Genomic DNA, 21,674 nt, shown 5'->3' with positions numbered 1-21,674 from the left:
GAAGCATAAAAGTCCAAAATCAAGGAGCCATCAGGGTTAGTTTCTGGCAAAGTCTTTCTTCCTAGCTTGTAGACAACTTGCCTGCTTACTGTGTCTTCATATAGCTTTCTCTCTTTGCAGAAGCAGAGAGAAAAAGAGAGATCTCTAGTCTTTCTTCCTCTTCTTATAAGGACAGTAGTTTTATCAGATTAGGGTCCCACCTTTGTGGCCGCATTGAACCATAACTGCCACCTTAAAGTTACTATGGCCAAATACAGTCACATTGGATGTTAAGGCTTCAACATATGAGTGTAAGGTTGACACAGTTCAAACTATAATGTCATGTATTCTTGATTTATAAAAATGTAAAAATTATCCATTATTCTCTTCCTCCTGAACAAGACAAAGACCTTAGGAAATTTCAATGACACCATCTTTTCCTGTCTATGTTTGGCCATTTTCTAACTTTTTAGTTCTACTCAGTCATTCTCCTATAAACTATATAATTTTATTTTTTACATCAATGCTTTGTAGGATTATGTGCATATTTACTAATATCTTTGTTCACCATTGTTTCTTATTTCTTGAACATTCTATCTGGTTTCATACTCCTCCTGCCTGAATATATCTTTTGATTATATTTCAGAGAACACCTTTTGATAGTAAACTCTCAGTTTTTGTTTTACATAAAGATCTTTACAATTCCTGTAATATATTTTTGTGGTTATAGATTTCTAGATTGACTATTATTTTTTCATTACACATTAACATGTATTCCTACTGTCTTTTGACTGTTTTGCTGTTAGAAATAAGCTATCTAACATTCAAATTACCATTCTTTTAACAGACAATGCTTTAGCTTTGGTTACTTTAAAGATGTGCGTGTCTATGTGCATGTGTGTAAGTTGAATCTTTTCCAATAATTCTTGAGAATTCTCAGCCATTATTTTCTCTGAGTTTCTAATTAAACATATGTTAAACTTTATCATTCTGTCTCTCATGCTTTTTAACACCTTTATTTTCCTTCCATGTCTTGCTAGACTACATTATGCATAACTTCAGATCTATCTCCCTTCAGCTATCTCTACTTTTTTTGTTTAAGTCATTTACTGAGCATTTAAATTCAGTTATTTATTTATTTTTATTTATTTTAGGGAGAGAGGGAGAAAGGGAAACAGAGAGAGAGAGAGAGAGAGAGAGAGAGAGAACCTTAAGCAGGTTCCATGCTTAGCATGGAGCCCAGCATGGGGCTTAGTCCCACAACCCTGGGATCATGACCTGAGCTGAAATCAAGAGTTGGACACTCAGCCAACTGAACTACCAGGTGTTCCTAAATTCAGTTATTTAAATTTTAATTTCTATACATTCTATTTGCCTCTTTTTAAGAGTTGCTGGGTGATTTTTATAGTCTCTCTTTACTCATATTTTCCATTGCTTCTCTAACTTTGTTAATCATAAATTAATTTACTTATATGTCTAATGACTCTAGTGTCTGAAGTCCTATAGATTTCTCTTTGCCTTGTTTTTTGTTTTCTGCTGTTTCTCACTTTTCTTGCCTTGTGTGTGTGTGTGTGTGTGTGTGTGTGTGTGTGTATGTGTTTTGTGCTTTTAAATATTGAAATTCTAGGGGAACCTGGGTGGCTTATTCAGTTGAGCATCCAACTCTAGATTTCAGGTCAGGTCATGATCCCAGAGTCATGTGACCAAGCCCTGCATCAAGCTCCACACTGAGTATGGAGCCTGCTTAAGATTCTCTTTCTTTCTCCCTCTGCCCCCTCTCCTCCACTCGCGCACTCTTTCTGTCTAAATTAAAAATATAATAATTAATGAATAAATACTGAAATGCTAGTTTTTCTTGAAACTTCTATAGGAATTCTTTAAGTCCCAGGTTGCAGATGCATAGAAGAGTTTTTATATTATTGTTTTTCTTTTAACGCACAGGTAACACCAATTCAGACTAAAAGTGCTCATGGTTAGGAGTTTTTAGGCTAAGTTATGTTTTTCCCTTAAGTCAGCATGAGATTTCCTCGCTGTTTATTTTTGCAAAGAATACCAGCTTAATGAGTGTTTCCCTATATAATTCCCCATAGAGGGTGGGCCTTAGGCATTATCTGCAGTCCCCAGCTCTCTCTGCAAAAGAATAAAATGAAATCCTCAGATCACAAAGCTGCCTAGTCACTCACTTAAGAGTCCCATTTTCACTTTATAAAGGGTCAAAGTAAATCCTTTGGTTTTGTATAGTTTTGTGATACCTTTTTAAGGTGCTTTTTAAATATTTTAAACCGCATTTTATTTAACAGGAAATCTGACTTGTCATGTAACTGAAGAGAAATCCACTATGTTATTTATATATTACGTCAGTCATTTTTACTGCTATAGAAAGAAAAAGATTTTTCACACTACCCATATATTTTCATTTTCAGCTATTCATGAATACAAAGGAAACTTCTAAATATTTAACATTTAGGATAATAACATTTTATAAAATAAACCTTGGATTTAATCATGATTTTCAACATTGCTAGAAAAGTAGAATTTTTATAAAGAGTCCTCATGTCTTAAGTGCTTAATTTTAAATATCTTTCTATTCATCATACCATTACTATATAAACTAATATTCTAATTCACAATATGCAAATGCTTCTTTAACTACAGTGGATATAAATCATATTTCCAGGACTCTTATTGATAACTTCAATTTTGTTACCAACTTCTTTGAATTGTTCAGGTTATTATGGATTCGATCCTTACCAGATCTTGAAGAGTTCATATTAGGAGTAGGAGACGGATCTCCTCTCATATTTTCTTGCTGTTCACTTATGAATTATCTTTATTCTGGGCTTTCTTTACATAAACAATTCCCTGTAGAAATCATTTAAAGCCATATGCATATTATGAGAGGGCTGTTGTAATTAAAACTAGAAAGCATAATCTGTTACCCATTTAGCCAAATACATGCAAACTCAATATGCTAAGAGCTTAAAGGAGACAGGACCCCACGGTCAATCCCCCTTCACACTACGGAGCTTTTACTCTCCCCCATCTTATACCTATATCATCCACCAGGCATAGACCATGAAGACACTAAGGTCAATCTGTGCAATAAATATTAGTTAAGATTCATTTATTTATTTTTAATGCAAAACAGAAAATATTACATCTTCCAATAAGATGCCAGATTGAATAAGCCCATTTACATTCACCCTATCCCAATTCTCCATTAAAACAAGAACAAATAGACCTTTTAAGTCATAAATTACAATTATATAAATGTCAAGAAAAGAGATGACAGCAAAATGATTTTGGGACTGGAAAGTAAAAGGATGACTCAGTTATGTCATGAAAGTGGAATCCTAAATCAGCAGTGAGGAAAGACAATAAACAATCCAATTTACATGGCAGCAGCCTTCAGAGTTTTCAAAATGTAGAAAATCAGGGATAAGTAAAAAATTGTTTATGAAACCTTAAATTCCCAAATTTCTTCCTCAACTCTACATCGATGCAACTGCTTCTCCTCCACCAGACAGGAGTGGAATCTTAGATATGGTAAAGCAGAGGGTAAGGAGAACCAGAACCTGTTCAGGTTACAGGAGGGTTTCACAGTGATAATGGGGGAGGAGGCAGTTTGTATGTCAAATGGTGAGAAACTTGCCTTCTACTCAACTGGTCCTGGGAGACAGATTTACATGCTCCAGGTGTCAACGGACACAAGACCAGGGGTCCTTCTCTGAGGAACATAAACACAAAGAAAAGGTAAAAATACATACCTAGTTCTGGCCTTTCTCAGAAAAAAAAAAAAAAAAAAAAGAGGCCCAGTTAGATGACACTGCAATGAAACTCACAATCAATAACAAATCCCAAAGCACATGGATAGAGCTACCAAACAACTCTTCACTGTCTTCAATATGAGCCAACAATGAGGAAGTCCTAGATACCTGAAGAAAATCTTGGGCATGAACGAGAGAGTTCCAAAGAAATGAAAAGAAAGTTGAAGGAAATGGAGACTGTGCAAGAAGGTAAAAACACAAGAAAAGAGACTATCATTAATATATTCAGAGAGGTAAACGAAGGAATTGTATTCATGGACTATATGAAGGGTGTCCTGTTTTTTCAGCATAGGTATGCTTAATACAATATATGCTGTCTTGCACCATCCTCTTTTTAGTTTTTATTTTTAAATTAGCTTACACTTTCCCCTGTTTATCTAACCCCCTCACCCCTTGCCTATAGCAGCCACCAATCTGTTCTCTGCATCTATGAGCATGGTTTTATTGTGGCTTTGTGTTTTTACTTTTTTAAAAGATTCAACATGTAGGAGGGATAATATAATATTTGCCTTTCACTGTCTGACTTATTTCATTTAGCATACTCCCTTTGATTTCCATCTGTGTTGTCACAAACAGTAATATTTCATTCATTTTTTATGGCTGAATAATATTCCACTGTGTACATATACCACAGTTTGTTTATCTATTCATCCATCAATGGACACTTAGGTTGTTTCCATATCATTGCTATTGTAAATAATGTAGTAATGAACATGGGCATGTGTTATTTCTTTTTGAGTAGTTTTTTCATTTTCTATTGATAAATACCCCAAGTAGAATTGCTATATCATATTGTAGTTCTATTTTAATTTTTTGAGGAACTTCCATACTGTTCTCCATTGTGGCTGCACCAATTTATATTCCAACCAACAGTGCACAAGGGTTTCCTTTTCTCCACATCCTCACCAATACTTATTATTTCTTGTCTTTTTGATAATGGTCATGCTAAAAGGTATGAGGTGATAACTCATTGTGGTTTTCCCTGATAATTAAGGATGTTGAGAATCTTTTCATGTGCCTGTTGACTCTTTGTATGTCTTATTTGGGAAAATGTCTATTCAGACCTTCTGCACATTTTTGATCTCATTGTTTGGGGGTTTGCTATTGAGCTCTATGGGTTCTTTACATATTTGGGATATTAGCCCCTTAGGAGAAATATGATTTGAAAATATTTTCTCTCATTTAGTAGGTTGTCTTTTCATTTTTGTTGATGGTTTCCTTTGCTGTGCAGCAGCTTTTTAATATGAGTCCCACTTATTTATTTTTGCTTTGGTTGCTTTTGCTTTTGGTGTCAGATTCAAAAAACCATCACCAAGACCTATGTCAAAGAGCTTACCATCTATGTGTTTTCTTTTAGGAGTTTTATGGTTTCAGGCTGTCTTCAAGTCTTTAATCCATTTTGAGTTAATTTTTATGTACGCTTTATGATTGTGGTAAATTTTCATTGTTTTGCATGTGGTTTGTCCAATACCATTTATTGAAGAAGCTCTCCTTTACCCCATTGAATATTCTTGGCTCCTTTGTCATAAATTAATTGACTGTATCTATGTGGATTTATTTTGGGGCTTTCTATTCTGTTCCATTAATCTATGTGTCTGTATTTATGCCAATTAACTATTGGCATAATAGTTACTATTTTAATTACTATAGATTTTAATGTAGTTTGAAATCAGGTACCATGATACCTCCAGCTTTGTTCTTTTTTCTTAAGATTGCTTTGGCTATTCAGGGTTTTTTGTAGTTCCATACCAATTTTAGGATTGTTTACTCTATTTTTTGTGAAAAATGTCATTGGAATTTTGATATTAAATTTGCATCAAGTCTGTAGATTGCTTTGGGTAGTTGGGGTACTACAGATTGCTTTTGAGTAGTATCAGTTTTAATAATACTGATTCTTCTAATCTGTAAGCATGGAATATCTTTCCATTTATTTGTGTCTTCCTCAGTTTCATTCATTAATGTCTTCCGGTTTACATACAGGTCTTTTCCATCCTTGATTAAATTTATTTCTAGATATTTTATTATTTTAGTTCAATTATAAATGGGATAGTTTTCTGTTTCTCCTTCTGACAGTTCATTTTAGTGAATAGAAATGCAACAGATTTTTGCATATGGATTTTGCATGCTGCAATGTTACTGGATTTTTTTATTAGTTCTAACAGTTTTTTATGAAGTCTTTTAGAGTTTTCTATATAAAACATCATTTCATCTACAAATAGTGACAGTTGTACTTGTTCCTTTCCAATTTAGATTCCCTTTCTTTCTTTCTTTCTTTTCTGTTTTGTTTTTTGGGTTTGGGTGGTTTTTTTTGTTGTTGTTGTTGTTGTTATTGTTGTTGCTTTAGCTAGGACGTCCAATACTCTGTTGAATAGACATGGTGAGTGGGCATCCTTGTTTTGTTTTTGATCATAAAAGAAAGACTTACAGCTTTTTCCCTTGAGTATGGTGTTAGCAGCAGGCTTGTCATATATGGCCTTTCTTATGTTGAGGTACATTTCCTCTATACTCATTTCTTGAGAGTTTTTCTCATAAATGGTTGCTGAATTTTGTTAAACACTTTTCCTGCATCTATCAATATATTTTTTTTATCCTTCATTTTGTTAAGGAGGTGTATCATACTGACAAGCTGCAGATGTCAGTGGAATCGCTGGAATAAATTTCACTTATAATGGTGTATGATCCTTTTCATATATCAGTGTACTGAATTTGGCTTGCTACGATTTTGTTGAGGATTTTTGCGTATATGTTCATCAGGGATAGTGGCATGTAATTATCTTTTTTTGTAGTGTCTTTTAATGGTCTTGGTATCAAGGTAATGTGGACTTCATGAAATGAGTTTGAAAGAGTACCTTCTCTTCTAGTTTTTGGAAGTTTGAGTAAGATTGGCATTAATTAGTCTTTGAATCTTTGGTAGACTTCACCAATGAAGCCATCTAGTACTGGGCTTTTTTCATTGAGAGATTTTGGATCACTGACTCAATCTCCTTGGTAGTAACCAGTGTGTTCACATTTTCTATTTCATCATGATTCAGTATTGGTACAATGTATGTTTTTGGAATCTATCCATGAATGGCATTCTTTAAAAGAGGAAGAAGAAGAAAACAATAAAATATAAATATAAATAAAATATATCAAATGTAACTAAAATATATGAAACTACATCATAAATGGAAAATTTAGTAGAAAAAAGGAAGAAACAAGATAAGAAAATAATAGGAAATTCAGAAAAAGAATAGAGAACACTGAGTAAAGACTAATCAAAAATTGAAGAACATTTCCATAGTGGAAGAATGTCATTTTTATGACTAATAGTCCCACTGGGTGCCAGCACAAGAGATGAAACACACTCACATTGAGAAGGCTATTGATATTTCAGGATATTATGGAAAAAAAAGGGAAGATCCCAAAAGTTTTCAGGAAAAGGGAAGGACTAATTCATTAAAAAGGATGAAAAAAATGAATGGCTAAAGACTTCTCTACTGGAACATTGGAAATTCAAACGGTATGGAAAAAATGCCTTCAACATTCTGCATAACATTTATTTTCAATCTTGAAATCAATATCCGATCAAATTATCAATGAAGCAAGAGCCTAGATGAAAATCTAGGTAGATCTTTGCAGGTCTAGAAAGGAAAATGACTAGAGTTAGGACAGGTGAGGAAGGCCCTGAAAGAGGTGCTCTAAGGTACTGAAATTGGCAGAATATTTGATGTAGGCTAAATATCTTGCATGATTGTTCTGAGAGAAGATTGAAACAACTACAATACTCTTGGAGCCATTTAGTGGTTACGTAGAAAACTAAGGAAAACTTAGACAAGTAAGCAAACAGGGAGGGGTAGAAAAGGAATACAAAATGGAAAAAGTAATACAGGTCATATTGCTCAGATGTTCATAGATCTCTACTCTAGGCAGCATTTTGAACATTGAACTCTGCTCTAAATTATCATGTAGCCGTAATGAGAGGATAATAAGGACAGGAAAAGTATGAGTGTGTTCAGTGGTCGAGTCTATGAAAGAAAGAGAAATTCCCATCGTCTAGCAGAGTGGGAATTTAATTGTAATGCCGACAACTGAGAAATCAATATATTATATCATGTGGATATTTTTAGGGTATGCGCAAATAAATATCCAAAAAGGGCTAGAAGATTTTAACCTGGCTGTTTTTGGCAAGCAGAAAATGATTAGCTAGAACTCAGATTTTGTACAATTAGCCTTCAGTAATTATTTAAGTATAAATAGAAACCCTAAAGCTTTCTTACCACTCTCACCCCAGTGGATTATTACGTACACGATTGGAGACCACTGGTTTAGCCTTTACTGGTTCACGTATGCATTTTTAGTAAGGAAAATTGGGAGGAAATGTTTAACATGCCCCTGGAATCTGCATTCATTGCCACCAGGTGGCAATAGTGAGTTATATCTGGAACTGCAAATTTTCTGTTCTGAAATGTCCCCTGAGCATCACCCAAGTGATGATGTCATGGGATTCTGCATTTGGTCATGGCCTAGACAAAATTTGTCTATCACTTGGAAGAATTTGTAGAAGGTATATTCACAAGGTCTTAGGTGTCATATTTGTGTGAAATAACAGAGTTGAGATTGAATTAAAACAGTAGATTACAATTGCTGTGATAAAAGCAATATGAAATGTAATTAAGTATAAAGTCTTAGATGTAGGTTTAAAAACACGTGTAAAAAAGTATCCTGGAAGGCCAAATGGTACAAAGGAAATAACTGACTGGAAACTCAGATGCATGAATTCTGGTTTTAGTTCCACAGGGACCAGCTATATTGCAACTGAGATGAATTTTGGTCTTCTGAAGACTGAGGTCTTTGTACCACATAGTGTCTAAATACTTGTCTGCACTAATAGTCTACAATTCTTTTATATATTGGAAAAACCCTTTTATGATTGTAGAAGATACAAAAAGTATCAAGATGACAGAAGCTACCCCAATTCCATTATTAATAATTTGACATGTTTCATTTTGACATTTCATGTGTGTGGATATATTTTTATTGTAAAAATTACCTTATTCTGCATATTTAAATTCACATAATTCCCCCATCGTGAAACATTATAAGACAAGCACTTTCCCATTCACAGTATGTCCATGTTAATGTCCTTTGGTCTCCTTGGCAAAGGAGGTCTTCTCTGACCATGTCTTCCCTGACTGACTCCAGCTTCACCCCCTAGATGCTTAGCATCTTCTCCCTTCTTTGCATAGGGCTCTTTTTTCTCTTTCTCAAATGCTTAGGAGAAAGTACACCCCCCCCACACAGACACACACCAAATTCCCTCCCTACTTATAGAAGAATATAGTGCTTATTTTATTGTCCTCATCTCTGCAAACACATGCTCTTGACTTTCTACTCCAAATGACCCTTTGTCTCAGGTCTTCAGCAAAAGACTAACCTGCTGAGCACTCTCCCTTCCCTTGTTTTTGTAGTTTCAGTACCAATAGTTGGCTCAATTAATAATCAATTAATTATCTCAGGCTCTTTTAAGAGCTCTATCCATAAGAGACTCCAAATAGAAAGAACAAACTGAGGGTTGCTGGAGGGGAGGTGGGTGGAGGGAAGGGTTAATGAGTGATGGGCATTAAGGAGGGCATTTTTCAGGATGAGCACTAGGTGTTATATGTAAGAGATGAATCACTGGGTTCTACTCCTGAAGTCAAGACTACACCGTATATTAACTACCTTGAATTTAAATTTTAAAAATTGAAAAAAAAAAAAATAACAGCTCTAGTTTTCTGCCCACTGACCTCTACTACTGTCTGTCTGGTCTTCAGTCTTTACCCCTTACTATAACATCATCTCTTCAATAAGTTCGGCCCAGTAATCACATGACCTAAGCAAAAAACACCAACAAAAGAAACAAAAACAAAAACAAAACAAAAATGATAGAGCTGACTGCATAGGGTTCACATTTACTGGATGATAACAGAATTGTTGCACCCTATCCCACCTCCTAACACCTGCACTTAACCCTTAACATGTATTATGATATATTAGCATTACAATTTACTGCAGAATTTAAATTTATCTTGAATTTTTAATGTATTTCTAAATTGTCCATGATACTTGCATAAATATCACCTTATGTGGAGTAGCATTAATGTATGTTTTAAAGGTCTGTACAAAGGAAAAAGTATGGGAAATCCATAAAGGATAAAGCATGGCAAATATATTAGCATTTTCATATTTTGATTTTTAAAATTTTATATCAGCCAATGCATTTTAATCATTGTGTTTATATACATATTTATACACCTATATATTCATATATTTGCAGTTTAGCTTTAAATGAAATCCAGTTTTTTCTTTGTAGTTTTGAAAGGTTTTTTTTTTTAATAATTGTGAGTTTCAACCTGGCAATGAGAATTATATACACATTACATCTTAAAGTTTCCATTCTTATTACCAGTTTAGTTGTATCCATATTATATATCACTTTCTGGTTTCTCTTTGTTCTTTTCTATAGTAAAATAGATAATATTTAAGCCCTAAATTTCATTTGTCACTTTGTTCCACTATAAGAATTTTTAAAAGTGTTTTGCTATTTTATTAACATACCATTTGTTTTTCAAGTTTTCAATGGCAACTTTTATCATGGAAAATACAAATCATTTCCATGTAAGAAATATTAGACAAAGGGAAACACTTAAAAATTAATTTATTTTAGGTGAAGATTAGATACCCAGGGGGCTAATTCTTCAGTTAATTAGAAAGTAAGAGGCAAATTACAACCCAATGCATCTGACCCTTCCTTGTTAAATCATTTCCACATCCATGATGGCTGTCAGTGAATAGAAAATATTTTCTTTCCATGATTTCTCCAAAAGATCTTTCAATGCATATATCACAGATAGTATACCTATCTGTATGGAATAGAGAGATTCTTCGATTTGTATGTTTAAAAATACATCTATATTTTTTAAAGACTGCAATGTGTGGGATAGGCCTGAAATAGACAAGGCTTGATAGATGGCGACTCATAAGGAGCCTATTACAGTAACCCAAATCAGATTTGATTTATACCAAAGTGATAATAGTGGAGATGAACACTGGAGAGTCCAGACATATTTAAGTAGATAAAATTGACATGATTTGGTAGGGTGAGGAAGAGGGTGTTTTCAATACAGACAAGCAATATAGTATAGTGGCTGAGGTTATGAATTATAAAACGACTACATGTTTTCAAAATCTAAGTCTGCCATTTTCAGACTCTGTGACCTTGGACAAGCCACTTAACTTTACTCTGTCTCATGTCTTCATGTGTAAAATGGGATAACAGTGCTAACCTCATCATGTTGTAAGAATAAGGTGGATTAAATTGTTTATTTAATTTTAACTTAGTACAGTGTTTATTATATACTAAGCACACTATAAGTATTTGTAATTATGATGATGATGATGATGATGATGATGATGATGATACTATTAGCTTATATAGGTGATCCTGAAGAAGAACTACATTTGAGAAAGGAAATAGTGAGTTTGGTTTTGAACACTTGGGATTGAGGTTTTATTTAAGACATTCAAATTATGTTAAACAGTTACTTGGAAATATAGGTCTAAAAGAAGTTTAGGCTGAAGACCAGAATTGGTGGTCTGGTACATCTATATTCATTAAATCAGTGAAAATATATGAGATTTCCTAAGGATAAACATTGCAATGAAAAGAGACAGGTGCCCACGACCATGACATAGTTTCAAGAAATTCCACTTTTAAGGAAGGATGAAGGAAAGTGAACTGACAAGAGAGACAGATGAGTGAGATATCAAAGAAGCCCCCGGAAGAGTTTCCAAGCAGGAAGAAGGGATTAACTCTTTCAATCCTGTTGAGAGGTCTACAAAACTGAGGCTGCAAAGTATCTGCAGAGTTCAGTAATGTGGAGATTATTGATAATCACAGAAAGTGCACTTGGGGTGGACTGAAGAGACAGAAGCCAGAATGGAGTGATTAAGAATGGAGTCAGTGAATGTAGACAACTCTTTTGAGTACTTTGGCTATAAAAATGGAAGTGGGGTAGGGCAGTAGTTTAACTGAGAAGAAGGTTAAGAAGACTGCCTTTTTTTATTTTGCAAAGATAACTTGAAAATGATTAAATGTTGGTGGCATGGAAGCCAAATAGAGAGCAAAGGACCACATGACGTGTGAACTATTTTCTGTTGAACAGAATTCAGCCACAGGAACCAAGTATCGAACAAAGAAGGACCACATGATGTGTAAACTTATGTGCTTGTGTATTGCTTACTCTTCTACCATTGGTGGGCTGACAACGATCACTGGTACTTCCACCAACTTGATCTTCGCTGAGCATTTCAATATGTAAGTAAAAATTTTGAATTATTGATTTGATAAATAGGCAGCACACAACTTATGAGGGTTCGTCTTAACTGATTCAGAGAATTCAGGAACAATAATTGCTATCCTGAGTTAACTCTCCTTTGCTTTTGCTTTTGTTTTGCTTTTGTTTGTTTAATGTTTATTTATTTTTTGAGAGAGAGAGTGAGAGAGCAAGAGAGGGCACACAAGCAGGGGGGGACCAGAGAGAAAAGAAGCAAGAGAAAATCCCAAGCAGACTCCACGCTATTAGTACTGAGCCTGTTGTGGAGCTTGATCCCACGAACCATGAGATCATGACCTGAGCCAAAATCAAGAGTTAACTGATTGAGCCACCCAGGCACCCCTACTCTCCTGTTTTTCATCAGGACATCAGGACGTCTTCCTTTCTACTAAGAGATAAATATGTAGGGCATACTGACTTAATAGGTGCCTACAGATTCCCCAAGTGAGCTCAGATGAGAGAACTCCTGGCTAACCATTCTAATCAAATGAGGAAAACATTAATCTTTATAAATAATACTGCAAATGATAGTTAACTAAAGTGAATATGGATTATTTGTGAAAATTTTTGTAGTGCTTGGGAACTAGTGTTTGAACTTGAAAGATGAGTGGTGAGCAAAGTGCTAATTGCAGAAGTCTTGCCTAGAATTCAAAAATATTTGAAGGATTGAGCAATTGCGAGAAATGGCAGTAAGGAAGTATTCTAAGGACAGATCCATGACTCTAAATATAAGTTTGCCACTGTGATGTTCGTCTATTGCAGAACATGGGGAATCTGTGGGTAGAGTCAGATAACTTGGGTTAAGAATTCCACAATTTTCAGGGGTGCCGGGATGGCTCAGTCGGTTAAGCGTCCAGCTTCAGCTTAAGTCATGATCTGGTGGTTTGTGAGTTTGAGCCCTGCATAGGGCTCTGTGCTGACAGATCAGAGCCTGGAGCCTGCTTTGGATTCTCTGTCTACCTCTCTCTCTGCCCCTCCCCAACTCATATTCTCTCTCTCTCTTTCAAAAATAAATAAATATTAAAAAAATTTTTAATTTCATAATTTTTGGTCACTTCTACTATGTGAATTTGAAGGATAAAAAATGCATAACTCTCCAAAGTCTTAATTTTTCCTGTGGAAAATAGTCACAATTCAGATGATTATTGTGAGAATGAAGTGAGTAAACTATGAAAAAATACTTGGCAATATTTGTAAGAGCTATTGTAAAATCATTGAAATAATAGTTTGAAAGTCCATGCTTTTTATGTCAGGCCTCAAACTGATTCAACACCCAAGGTATATTTTCAAGTACTAACAGGACAGATCGTCAGAGTTTCAGCAAGTTGGGCAGCATCAATGATTCCCAGGAACAGGATTTAGGTCTCTTCACAGAAAAATTCAGGTTCAGAATCAGGAAAACTACATACTTCAAAGAAGATTCACAGATTTTATAAACTTTCTGAAATTATTTGCAAAATGTTGTGCATGCATAGCTTTCCCAAGAAATCCAAGATTCAAGAAAATGTCACACTCTGTTCTAAAAAGAACAAGAACATGTGTGCAAAGAACAGTGGCAGAGTGGGTTAGGACTCTATCACGGACCTTCATGTGCATTTATTGTTTTTCTGGTTACACATCCATCACATATACTTCCAATGGCTGACTTAGAAAGAAACCTCCAAAAGGCATTTATACTTTATTCTCAGTATTAGAGAACTGCTCACTTCCACCATTCCCATGAAACTGATGGAGTTAAAGTAATCTGTGCTGAATTTGCTCTTGGCCTGTGGTCTTGCACACTGTATGAACCAAATTTTCTTTCTTTTATTTAACTGTTCCCTTGATGTTTTGGATGCATTAATCCATTTGCAATGACAGATTGAGAGCATTGTAGCACTTTGAGCAAAATGTTTCAGTAACTATTTTCCCTAATTATCTAATCTTCTAATTCTCCTAGTCATGGGAATTTGGCCAAAGATTCTTTAAATTTAGAAAATACTTAACATGTACTTTGAAATTTGGTGAAGTTTTGTCTTCAAAAGTTTACTTTAACATTAGAAATTATACACAAAAAGAAAGAAACTCACAGTACCCCTTCCTGATAGAAAATACTAGAATAGAGGGGGAAAACAAACTTCAGTGAAAAAACATAACTGATATTATTAAACAAGGTAGATATTTAACTTTTTCTTAAATATTGGCCCTAAAGTACAACAGCATCTCAAGGCAACAATGGAATGAAATGCATTCACTTTCATTAGGAAAGTTCCAGAATCTTAAAACTACAGGGGGAAAAAAGCATATTCTTTGCCCAGGTCTTTGGAGCTGGACAGAAATTGCCCTTTAATTCAAATCCACTACAATAATGCCACCTTTTCCTCCTGGCACTGCTTGCCATCTTTTTTAAGGCAATACCAATGGTGATTTTGTACAATTTCACTTTGGATCTTGCCCAACTCCAAAGGCGCATGAATCCTAAGAAACAATGATTTCCCATTTACTTCTAGAGAAAGGTGCAATTTACAAACAAACAATGGGAGGAAGAGAATGGGTAACACATTTCAAAGCCTTTATTTATCAATCTATCCATCTATCACTTACAGATATAAAATATATTTATATGTGTATATATATAGAGATAGATATAATGTCTTTTGTTCTCTTCTTTGCACAAAGAATGGGAGAACAATGAATTCTGAGAAAGTTAAATTTCATTCAGTGCAAATGAAACAAACCTTTATTCCTTCATTCTTCAGTCAACAAATATTAGTTGAGGACTGACAATGTGCAAAGCACTGTTTTGAATTCTTTTGGAGAAGGCAAAACATAAAACTTGCCAGGGAGCTTCAAGATTCCATCTGGTTTTCTAGACAAAACATACATATGTGAAAACCATTAAAAATTTTAAAACATAATAACATTTGGTTTTTGACGTATAGGAGAGAGGTTAGGTGACATTTATTGAACTCCTACCAGAGATTTTACATACATCTTAGTGCACACATACTCTCTATGTCCTTGCAGTGAAGGTGGCATATACTGGTGAGTAAAGCATAGGCCCTGGACTTAAAATGTCTGTGTTGAAATCCTAGTTCTTCTGTTTACTAACGAGGTGATCTTGGACAGATTATTTACTCTCTTTAAGCTTGCTACCTTGTCAGAGAAATGCAGATAATACTGTCTCTCTCTTAGAGAGTTGTTTTGAGTTTTACAGAAAAATAAGTAACATTTTAAAAAGTGCCTAGCATAGAGCATATGGTCTATAAATGTTGGTTATTATTATTAGAGTTGAGAAAGTGGATGTTTGCCTAGCAGACTGATGTCCAAACCAAGATCATTCAAACCCCAAAGTCTGTCTCCATAAAAAATTACCTCCCTAGAAACATAATTGAACATTTATCCTAACAGAAGACTGTGACTGTTTGCAGCCAGCACCCCCTGGTCACTAGAGAAAACTTGTCTATACAACATGGCCCAATCTTAAAAGAGTAAATACCATGTTCATGAAGAAAATGAAAGCAAATAATTCATAAAACCAAAACACAAGAAGTTTGTACTCATTTTTTTAGGGATGCAGTGAAATGGTCTGTGCGTTTTTGGGCACTGTTTAGAGTAGCAATGCATGGATTGATTGGCATTCTAAGAGTCTGGGGATAGGAGACCAATTAGGAGTCTATTACCAAATTGCTGACAAACCATAAGAGCAGAACTAAGCTAGTTGTGAAGTGATAGGATTTAGACTCAGGACACTGTATGTACAGTCAGGAGGTGGTGAGTATAGGTGTGAGATTTTAAGGGCAAGGAGGGGTTAGAGAAACTCGGGGAATTTTTGCCAATATGGCTAGATGTAGAGCAATGCCATGAATTTCTCAGTTCATTGGAGAAATTAATGAATTTGATTTTAGACATGGCCTGCTAAGAGCCTATCCACAAGACTTTCAGTAGGCATTTGCAAATGCATTGTTGAAGTTAGTTTAAAATTTGAGGGTTGGTGCGCCTGGGTGGCTCAGTCAGTTGAGCATCAGACTTTGGCTCAGATCATGATCTTGTAGTTCGTGGGTTCAAGCCCTGTGTTGGGCTCTGTGCTGACAGCTCAGAACCTGGAGCCTGCTTCAGATTCTGTGTCTCCCTCTCTCTCTGCCTATCCCCCACTTACATGCTGTCTCTCTCTCTCTCTCTGTGTCAAAAATAAACATGATTTTTTTTAATTTGGGGGCTATATATATAGAAATTAAAATCCTGGCTGTAGGAATGGTTACAAAGGGAGAAGAGTTAAAAGAATCAAGACATGTGTAGACTCCTGGGTAGTACCGACAAAAAAGAAGATGAGAAAAGTTTATCAAAGTAGGTGGAGAACCAGGAGAGGAGCATGTGGTGTTTTCAAAGCCACATAAGACCATATTTAAAGTGGAGGATGAGTCAGGAACAGGCAGTGTGGTAGAAGGGTCAAGCAGGATGATGGCTAAGAAAAGGCTTGGTTCTTATCAGTGTCCTCAAAAAAAAAAAAAAAAAAATGTGGGAGACAGGGCCAAATGTAGACTGCAGAGAGTTCAGATGTGAGCAGGTAGTGGGAAGGGGAAAGCATCTAGCTTAAATGCTTCTTTCAAGTTTGACAAAGCAAAGAAGAAAAGAACAAGCATGGTGTGACCAGAGGCAGAGAGTTCTCTTAGAACGAGGAAGATGTCAGCTTTGTTTTACATTCAGAAGAAGGAAACTGTGAAAGAGATATGTGACATTTTGAGAAAGAGAGAGAGAGGGAAAGAGGAAGATTGATTGGCTAAGAGTCAGATAGAAGCAGAATGGAATTAGAAACTAGGGTAGAAACGTTAGTCTTGGAAAAGAAGGACATGCCCTCCTGAGTCATAATGAGGGTGGCCAAGAAGCGAAAAAGTGAAGACAGAGGAATTTCAGGGCATGTGCACAGTTCCCTCCTTTCACAGACAAGGAAACTGAGGCTCAGAGACTTTAAGTGATTGATGATCACTAGTCAACAGAGGAACAGCCAAGCGAAGGCAGGTGGCTTGAGTCCCAGTTCTCTTTCTACTCTGCATCCAGACAATATTAGGTGAGGGCATCAAGGTGGAAAAATTCTAAAGAAGTAAGTTTCCTGTCAGTAGCAAGAAAAACAACATCAGCATTCACATTTATGGGTTGCATTTTCTTTTTTATAAAATGTAAGCATGCAAATGTAACAAGTGTCATTTGAATACTTGCAAAACTAAGTGTGTGGCTAGTTAGACTCAACCATACCCTTGTTGTCATTAGCTGATGTACAGCTTCGAAGGATTTTCAGAATAATACTAATAAGATGAAGTTGATTACCCACGTCAACTCTAAAGTGTGAAGTTTCTTCTATTCTTAATCTTTGAATCTCACATCAGTGGTACCTAAATTCTGGCTTCTCTGTGATTACATCACTGTTATCCTCAGTTAATCCTTGGACTAGAGCATTCTGGAAATATTCTTTGTTCTACCTACTTCCTGTTATAACCTTACAGGTTTGTTAGATTTTTATTAGCTCGTCTGTTAGGTAAATCCTGATTGATCAGCACTCTCTACCTGACCCTCATTCCATTCTACTCCACTGACAGTACTTCCAGTCGTCACCCAATTGCCTCCTTTCCTGACAATTATTGTTAATAAATACCACCTTGTAATTAACCCATTTCCTCCTACTGTGGTTCTTGAAAGACCTGCCGACTGTGTCAATTTCTTTCTCTACTTGTGTGGATGGTGTTTCACGTGAAACTCTGTTCAGTTACTCCTATACCACCATTCCCATCTCCTCTAATCATAAACTGTATTCACATTTCTATAAGCTTGTCTCATTCACATTTATAATAACCATCACCCCTGATGATTTGCAAGCTTGTAGAGTCTGAATGAATCATTGTCTTACTCTTTTAGCACACAGGGGCACAGGCGGATGATCAATAATCATCAGCTGAGATGAATTCTACCAAGACATAAATGAAGTGCTTATTGTTCTTGAGAATCATCTAAATAACTAAATAATTTTTTGATATTAAAATTATGCTATTGAGGGAAATATTATTAGAGACAATTACTGCTTTCATAGGAAAGTAGTTTTGGTGCATCAATATTATTTAACAAATAGAACAGCTATTAGTTAAACCCAAAACGCAAATCTACCAGATTGAAATGGAAGTAAAATTTCATAGCTTGCTGATTATCAAAGAATATTATTCAGCTTGTGGGTGTCAGCTGTGTAATACGGGGGTGTGCAAAGAGCGTGGAAGGAACGTTTATTATCAATTATCAGCACAGTCATTGTTACTAATTTCATGTTAAATTATAACTACTGTGGGTTCACAAACTAAGAAATGATAAAATAAATGTGTTTATAGGTGCCTTGAATTCAAATGTGTTTATAGGTGCCCACCTTCCTAACCTTTCTTCTTGGCTAATTATAGAATGAGAAGGTAAACCAGTTACTTAACAACAGCTCCCTGCAAAAGTTACCATGATTTTCCCCTGGAGGGATGAGCAATTATATTTCTAAGAAATAATTTCTCTGGCACATACCATAGAAGAAATTTGAGGATTGCAGAGTTTGGACTCAGACCTTAGCTCAGATTTCAGTCATGCCATATATTAGCTTAACTTCTGTGAACATCAGTTTCTTCATCTGTATAATGGGGGTGATACTAGAACTTATTATTGTGAGAATTAAATGGGATGATGCATACTTGGCTCTTAGTAAGAGGCCTGGCACATAGGAAATTGTCAATAATGCTAGCACTTGATGCTGTTATTTTATTTTTGCTATTGCTATTAGAAATATAAGCTTGGCTCATGAATAACAAGTAGTTAATATTTGAAAAGGAATGTCTGCAAATACACCAATACCCAACTGAAAAGTGGCTTTGACTCAGAAATAATCAAAGCAGTCATTAATCAAAAGGACTATAATCAACATGGACACAGCGTATAGTGCTCTAAAGGCCAAAATTTGTTTCAAGGTTGTAAATTTCCACAAGTACATCCATTCTTTTAAGACAATTTCTGTGTACTTCATTAGTATTAATGCTATTCATAATTTTGTAGTTGGGCTTTAGAACTATAAGAACAACACTGTGTTCCTTAGTTTCAACAATGATGGACACACATGCTTCAGGTCCAAGCACGTCTCTGTTATGGTGAAATCATTTCTATGGTGTTCTAAAATGTCCTTAGACATAACATTTGTCCCCTGGCTTAGGCACATTTTGCAGTATACATGGAACTTTCTATTTTCACCTGGGGACTGGAAATGAGGACACTATGCCTTCATGAAAAGACATTGTATTTTAAACCCTCCTTCTGGGTTGAAAATTCTGCCTGACTGTACAATCTGTGACCTTGAACAATCCATTTAACCTTATGAGACTTAGTGTCTTCCTGTGTAAAATGGAAATATAATGCTTTCCTCACAGGATTTGAGTTAGAATTAAATGTGCTTAGCTCATCTGCTCATTCCTAAACCTCTGCCTGACCTCTAAAACTTAGATGCCCCAGGGCATACTCCCTATCCCTCGAATCTCCATTTACTCCTGAAATTATCACGACCGTTTCTGTGGTTTACGGTATCACCTGTATGCTGGTAATGGCCTCTTTTATATCTCTAACTGCCCACTGCTCTCAGTTTCAGACTCATCTATCTAACTGCCCATCCAACATGACCACTTGGAAAACGAAGGGACATCTCCAATTAACATGCCCACAGCAGCATTTTTGACCCTCCACTCCCTTATGCATCTGCCATCTGTTCTCTCTTCAGACTTCATTTCAATAAATGGCCCTTTTTCCCCATTTCTCCACATTTTGTCCCACATATGTTTAAAACCAAGTGTCTTCTCCTCATCTTCACTGTTCCCAATCTGCTTTCAGGGAAAATCTACTCTGTTTCCCGTTCTACCCTCCTCCACCGCCAAACTTCTTTTGTCTTTTAATAAATTTCCTTGTGTATTTGGTTTATATTGCTATTTGACACATTACCATTATCTTACTGGCTTAAAACTGCATGAATTAGTGACCTCATAATTTCTATGGGTCAGGAGTCTATGCACAAGTTAGCTGAGAACCGTGCTTAGGATCTTCATCAGGCTGAAATCAAGAGGACAGCTGGACCTCTAATCTCCACAGAAAGAGCCCTATCTTAAGATCATTCAGGTTATTGGCATGAACTGAGTTCCCTGTGATTGAATTGCTGAGGTGCCCATTTTATTCCTAACTTTTAGTGTAGGGTCACTCTCAACTTCTAGAAGCTACCCCTAGGTCCTTGCCACATGGCTTCTTTCTCTGGCAGCAGGAAAGCTTACTTCTTTAGGCCATCAAGAAAGGTTCTCTTTTAAGGGCTCACCTGATTCAGTCAGACCCACCCAAGAGGATCTCCCTTTTGATTAACTCAAAGTCAGTTAATGGAGACTTGATTACCACTGCAAAATCCCTTCACTTTTTCCATAAAATAACCTAATCACAGAAATGAAATCTCACCATATTCGCAAGTTCTTCCCACACAGAAGGAGAGAAGATCATTAAAAACATGTATACAAGGTGCAGAAACCTTGGGGGTCATCTTGGAGTTCTGCTGACTACAACTTGGCTTCCACTCTTGTTGCCTTCAATCTTGAGGATCCTTCTAACCAACATGTTTTATGTAAATAACAAAGTCTTTACATAGACTTTAAGTTAGATCATGTCACTAACTTATTTATTATGTTCCAATTACTCTTGATTGCATTTGTACTAAAATTCAAATTCCTTCTGATGGCCTACAAGGTTTTACATGATCTGATTGCTGTTGGCTACTCCATGGACTTTATTTCATGTCACTAACTTTAGCTCACTACCCACAGCCACACTGGCCTTCGGATCATCAAACATTCTGCACTCATCTCTACCTCAGGGCCTTTGTACTTGCTATGTCCTCTGTTGGAGCGGGGGCGGGAGGGGCGGGTAACTATTTCCCAACTATTTACAGGACTGGCTCCTTCTTGCCATTTAGATCTCATTTCAAACATCACCGTCTTTAACCACACTATGTAAAACTTCTCCCTCTCCCTAGTAATTTGTCTATTACATTATTTTGTTATATTTTCTGATTGTTTTTGCGCTTCCCTATTTACTGTCTGTACTCCTCATTTATATGTAAGCTTTATGGAGGTGCCTGGGTGGCTCAGTAGGTTAAGCCTCCAGCTCTTGATTTCAGCTCCAGTCAGGATCTCACAATTGGTGAGATCCAGCCCCAAATCAGACTCAGCACTGACAGCGTAGAGCCTGCTTGGATTTCCCCTCCCTCCCTTTCTCTCTCTTCCTCTCCCACTTGCTCTCTCCCGCGCACGTGCACGTGCGTTCTCTCTCTCTCTCAAAATAAATAAACTTTAAAAATGTTTTAAAAATGTAAGCTTTAGGGGCGCCTGAGTGGCTCAGTCGGTTAAGCGTCCGACTTCGGCTCAGGTCATGATCTCACGGTTCGTGGGTTCGAGCCCCGCTTTGGGCTCTGTGCTGACAGCTAGCTCAGAGCCTG

General features: G+C 36.1%; 1 protein-coding gene across 1 annotated transcript in view; it reads left to right on the top strand.

Annotated features, from left to right (window-relative positions):
* The window catches only part of SLC13A1 (solute carrier family 13 member 1), a 92,397-nt gene that overhangs the window by 48,249 nt on the left and 22,474 nt on the right, over window positions 1–21,674 (top strand). The window contains exon 7 of the mRNA XM_039239692.1: window positions 11,993–12,144. Within this exon, the coding sequence (XP_039095623.1) occupies window positions 11,993–12,144 (152 nt within the window). The remainder of the gene's footprint in view (window positions 1–11,992; window positions 12,145–21,674) is intronic.

This window comes from Hyaena hyaena, unplaced genomic scaffold, assembly GCF_003009895.1.
Source record: "Hyaena hyaena isolate Hyena2069 unplaced genomic scaffold, ASM300989v1 scaffold_161, whole genome shotgun sequence".
Taxonomy (NCBI): domain Eukaryota; kingdom Metazoa; phylum Chordata; class Mammalia; order Carnivora; family Hyaenidae; genus Hyaena; species Hyaena hyaena.
Note: the sequence above shows the minus strand (reverse complement) of the source record. Positions and strands in the feature narration are given on the sequence as shown.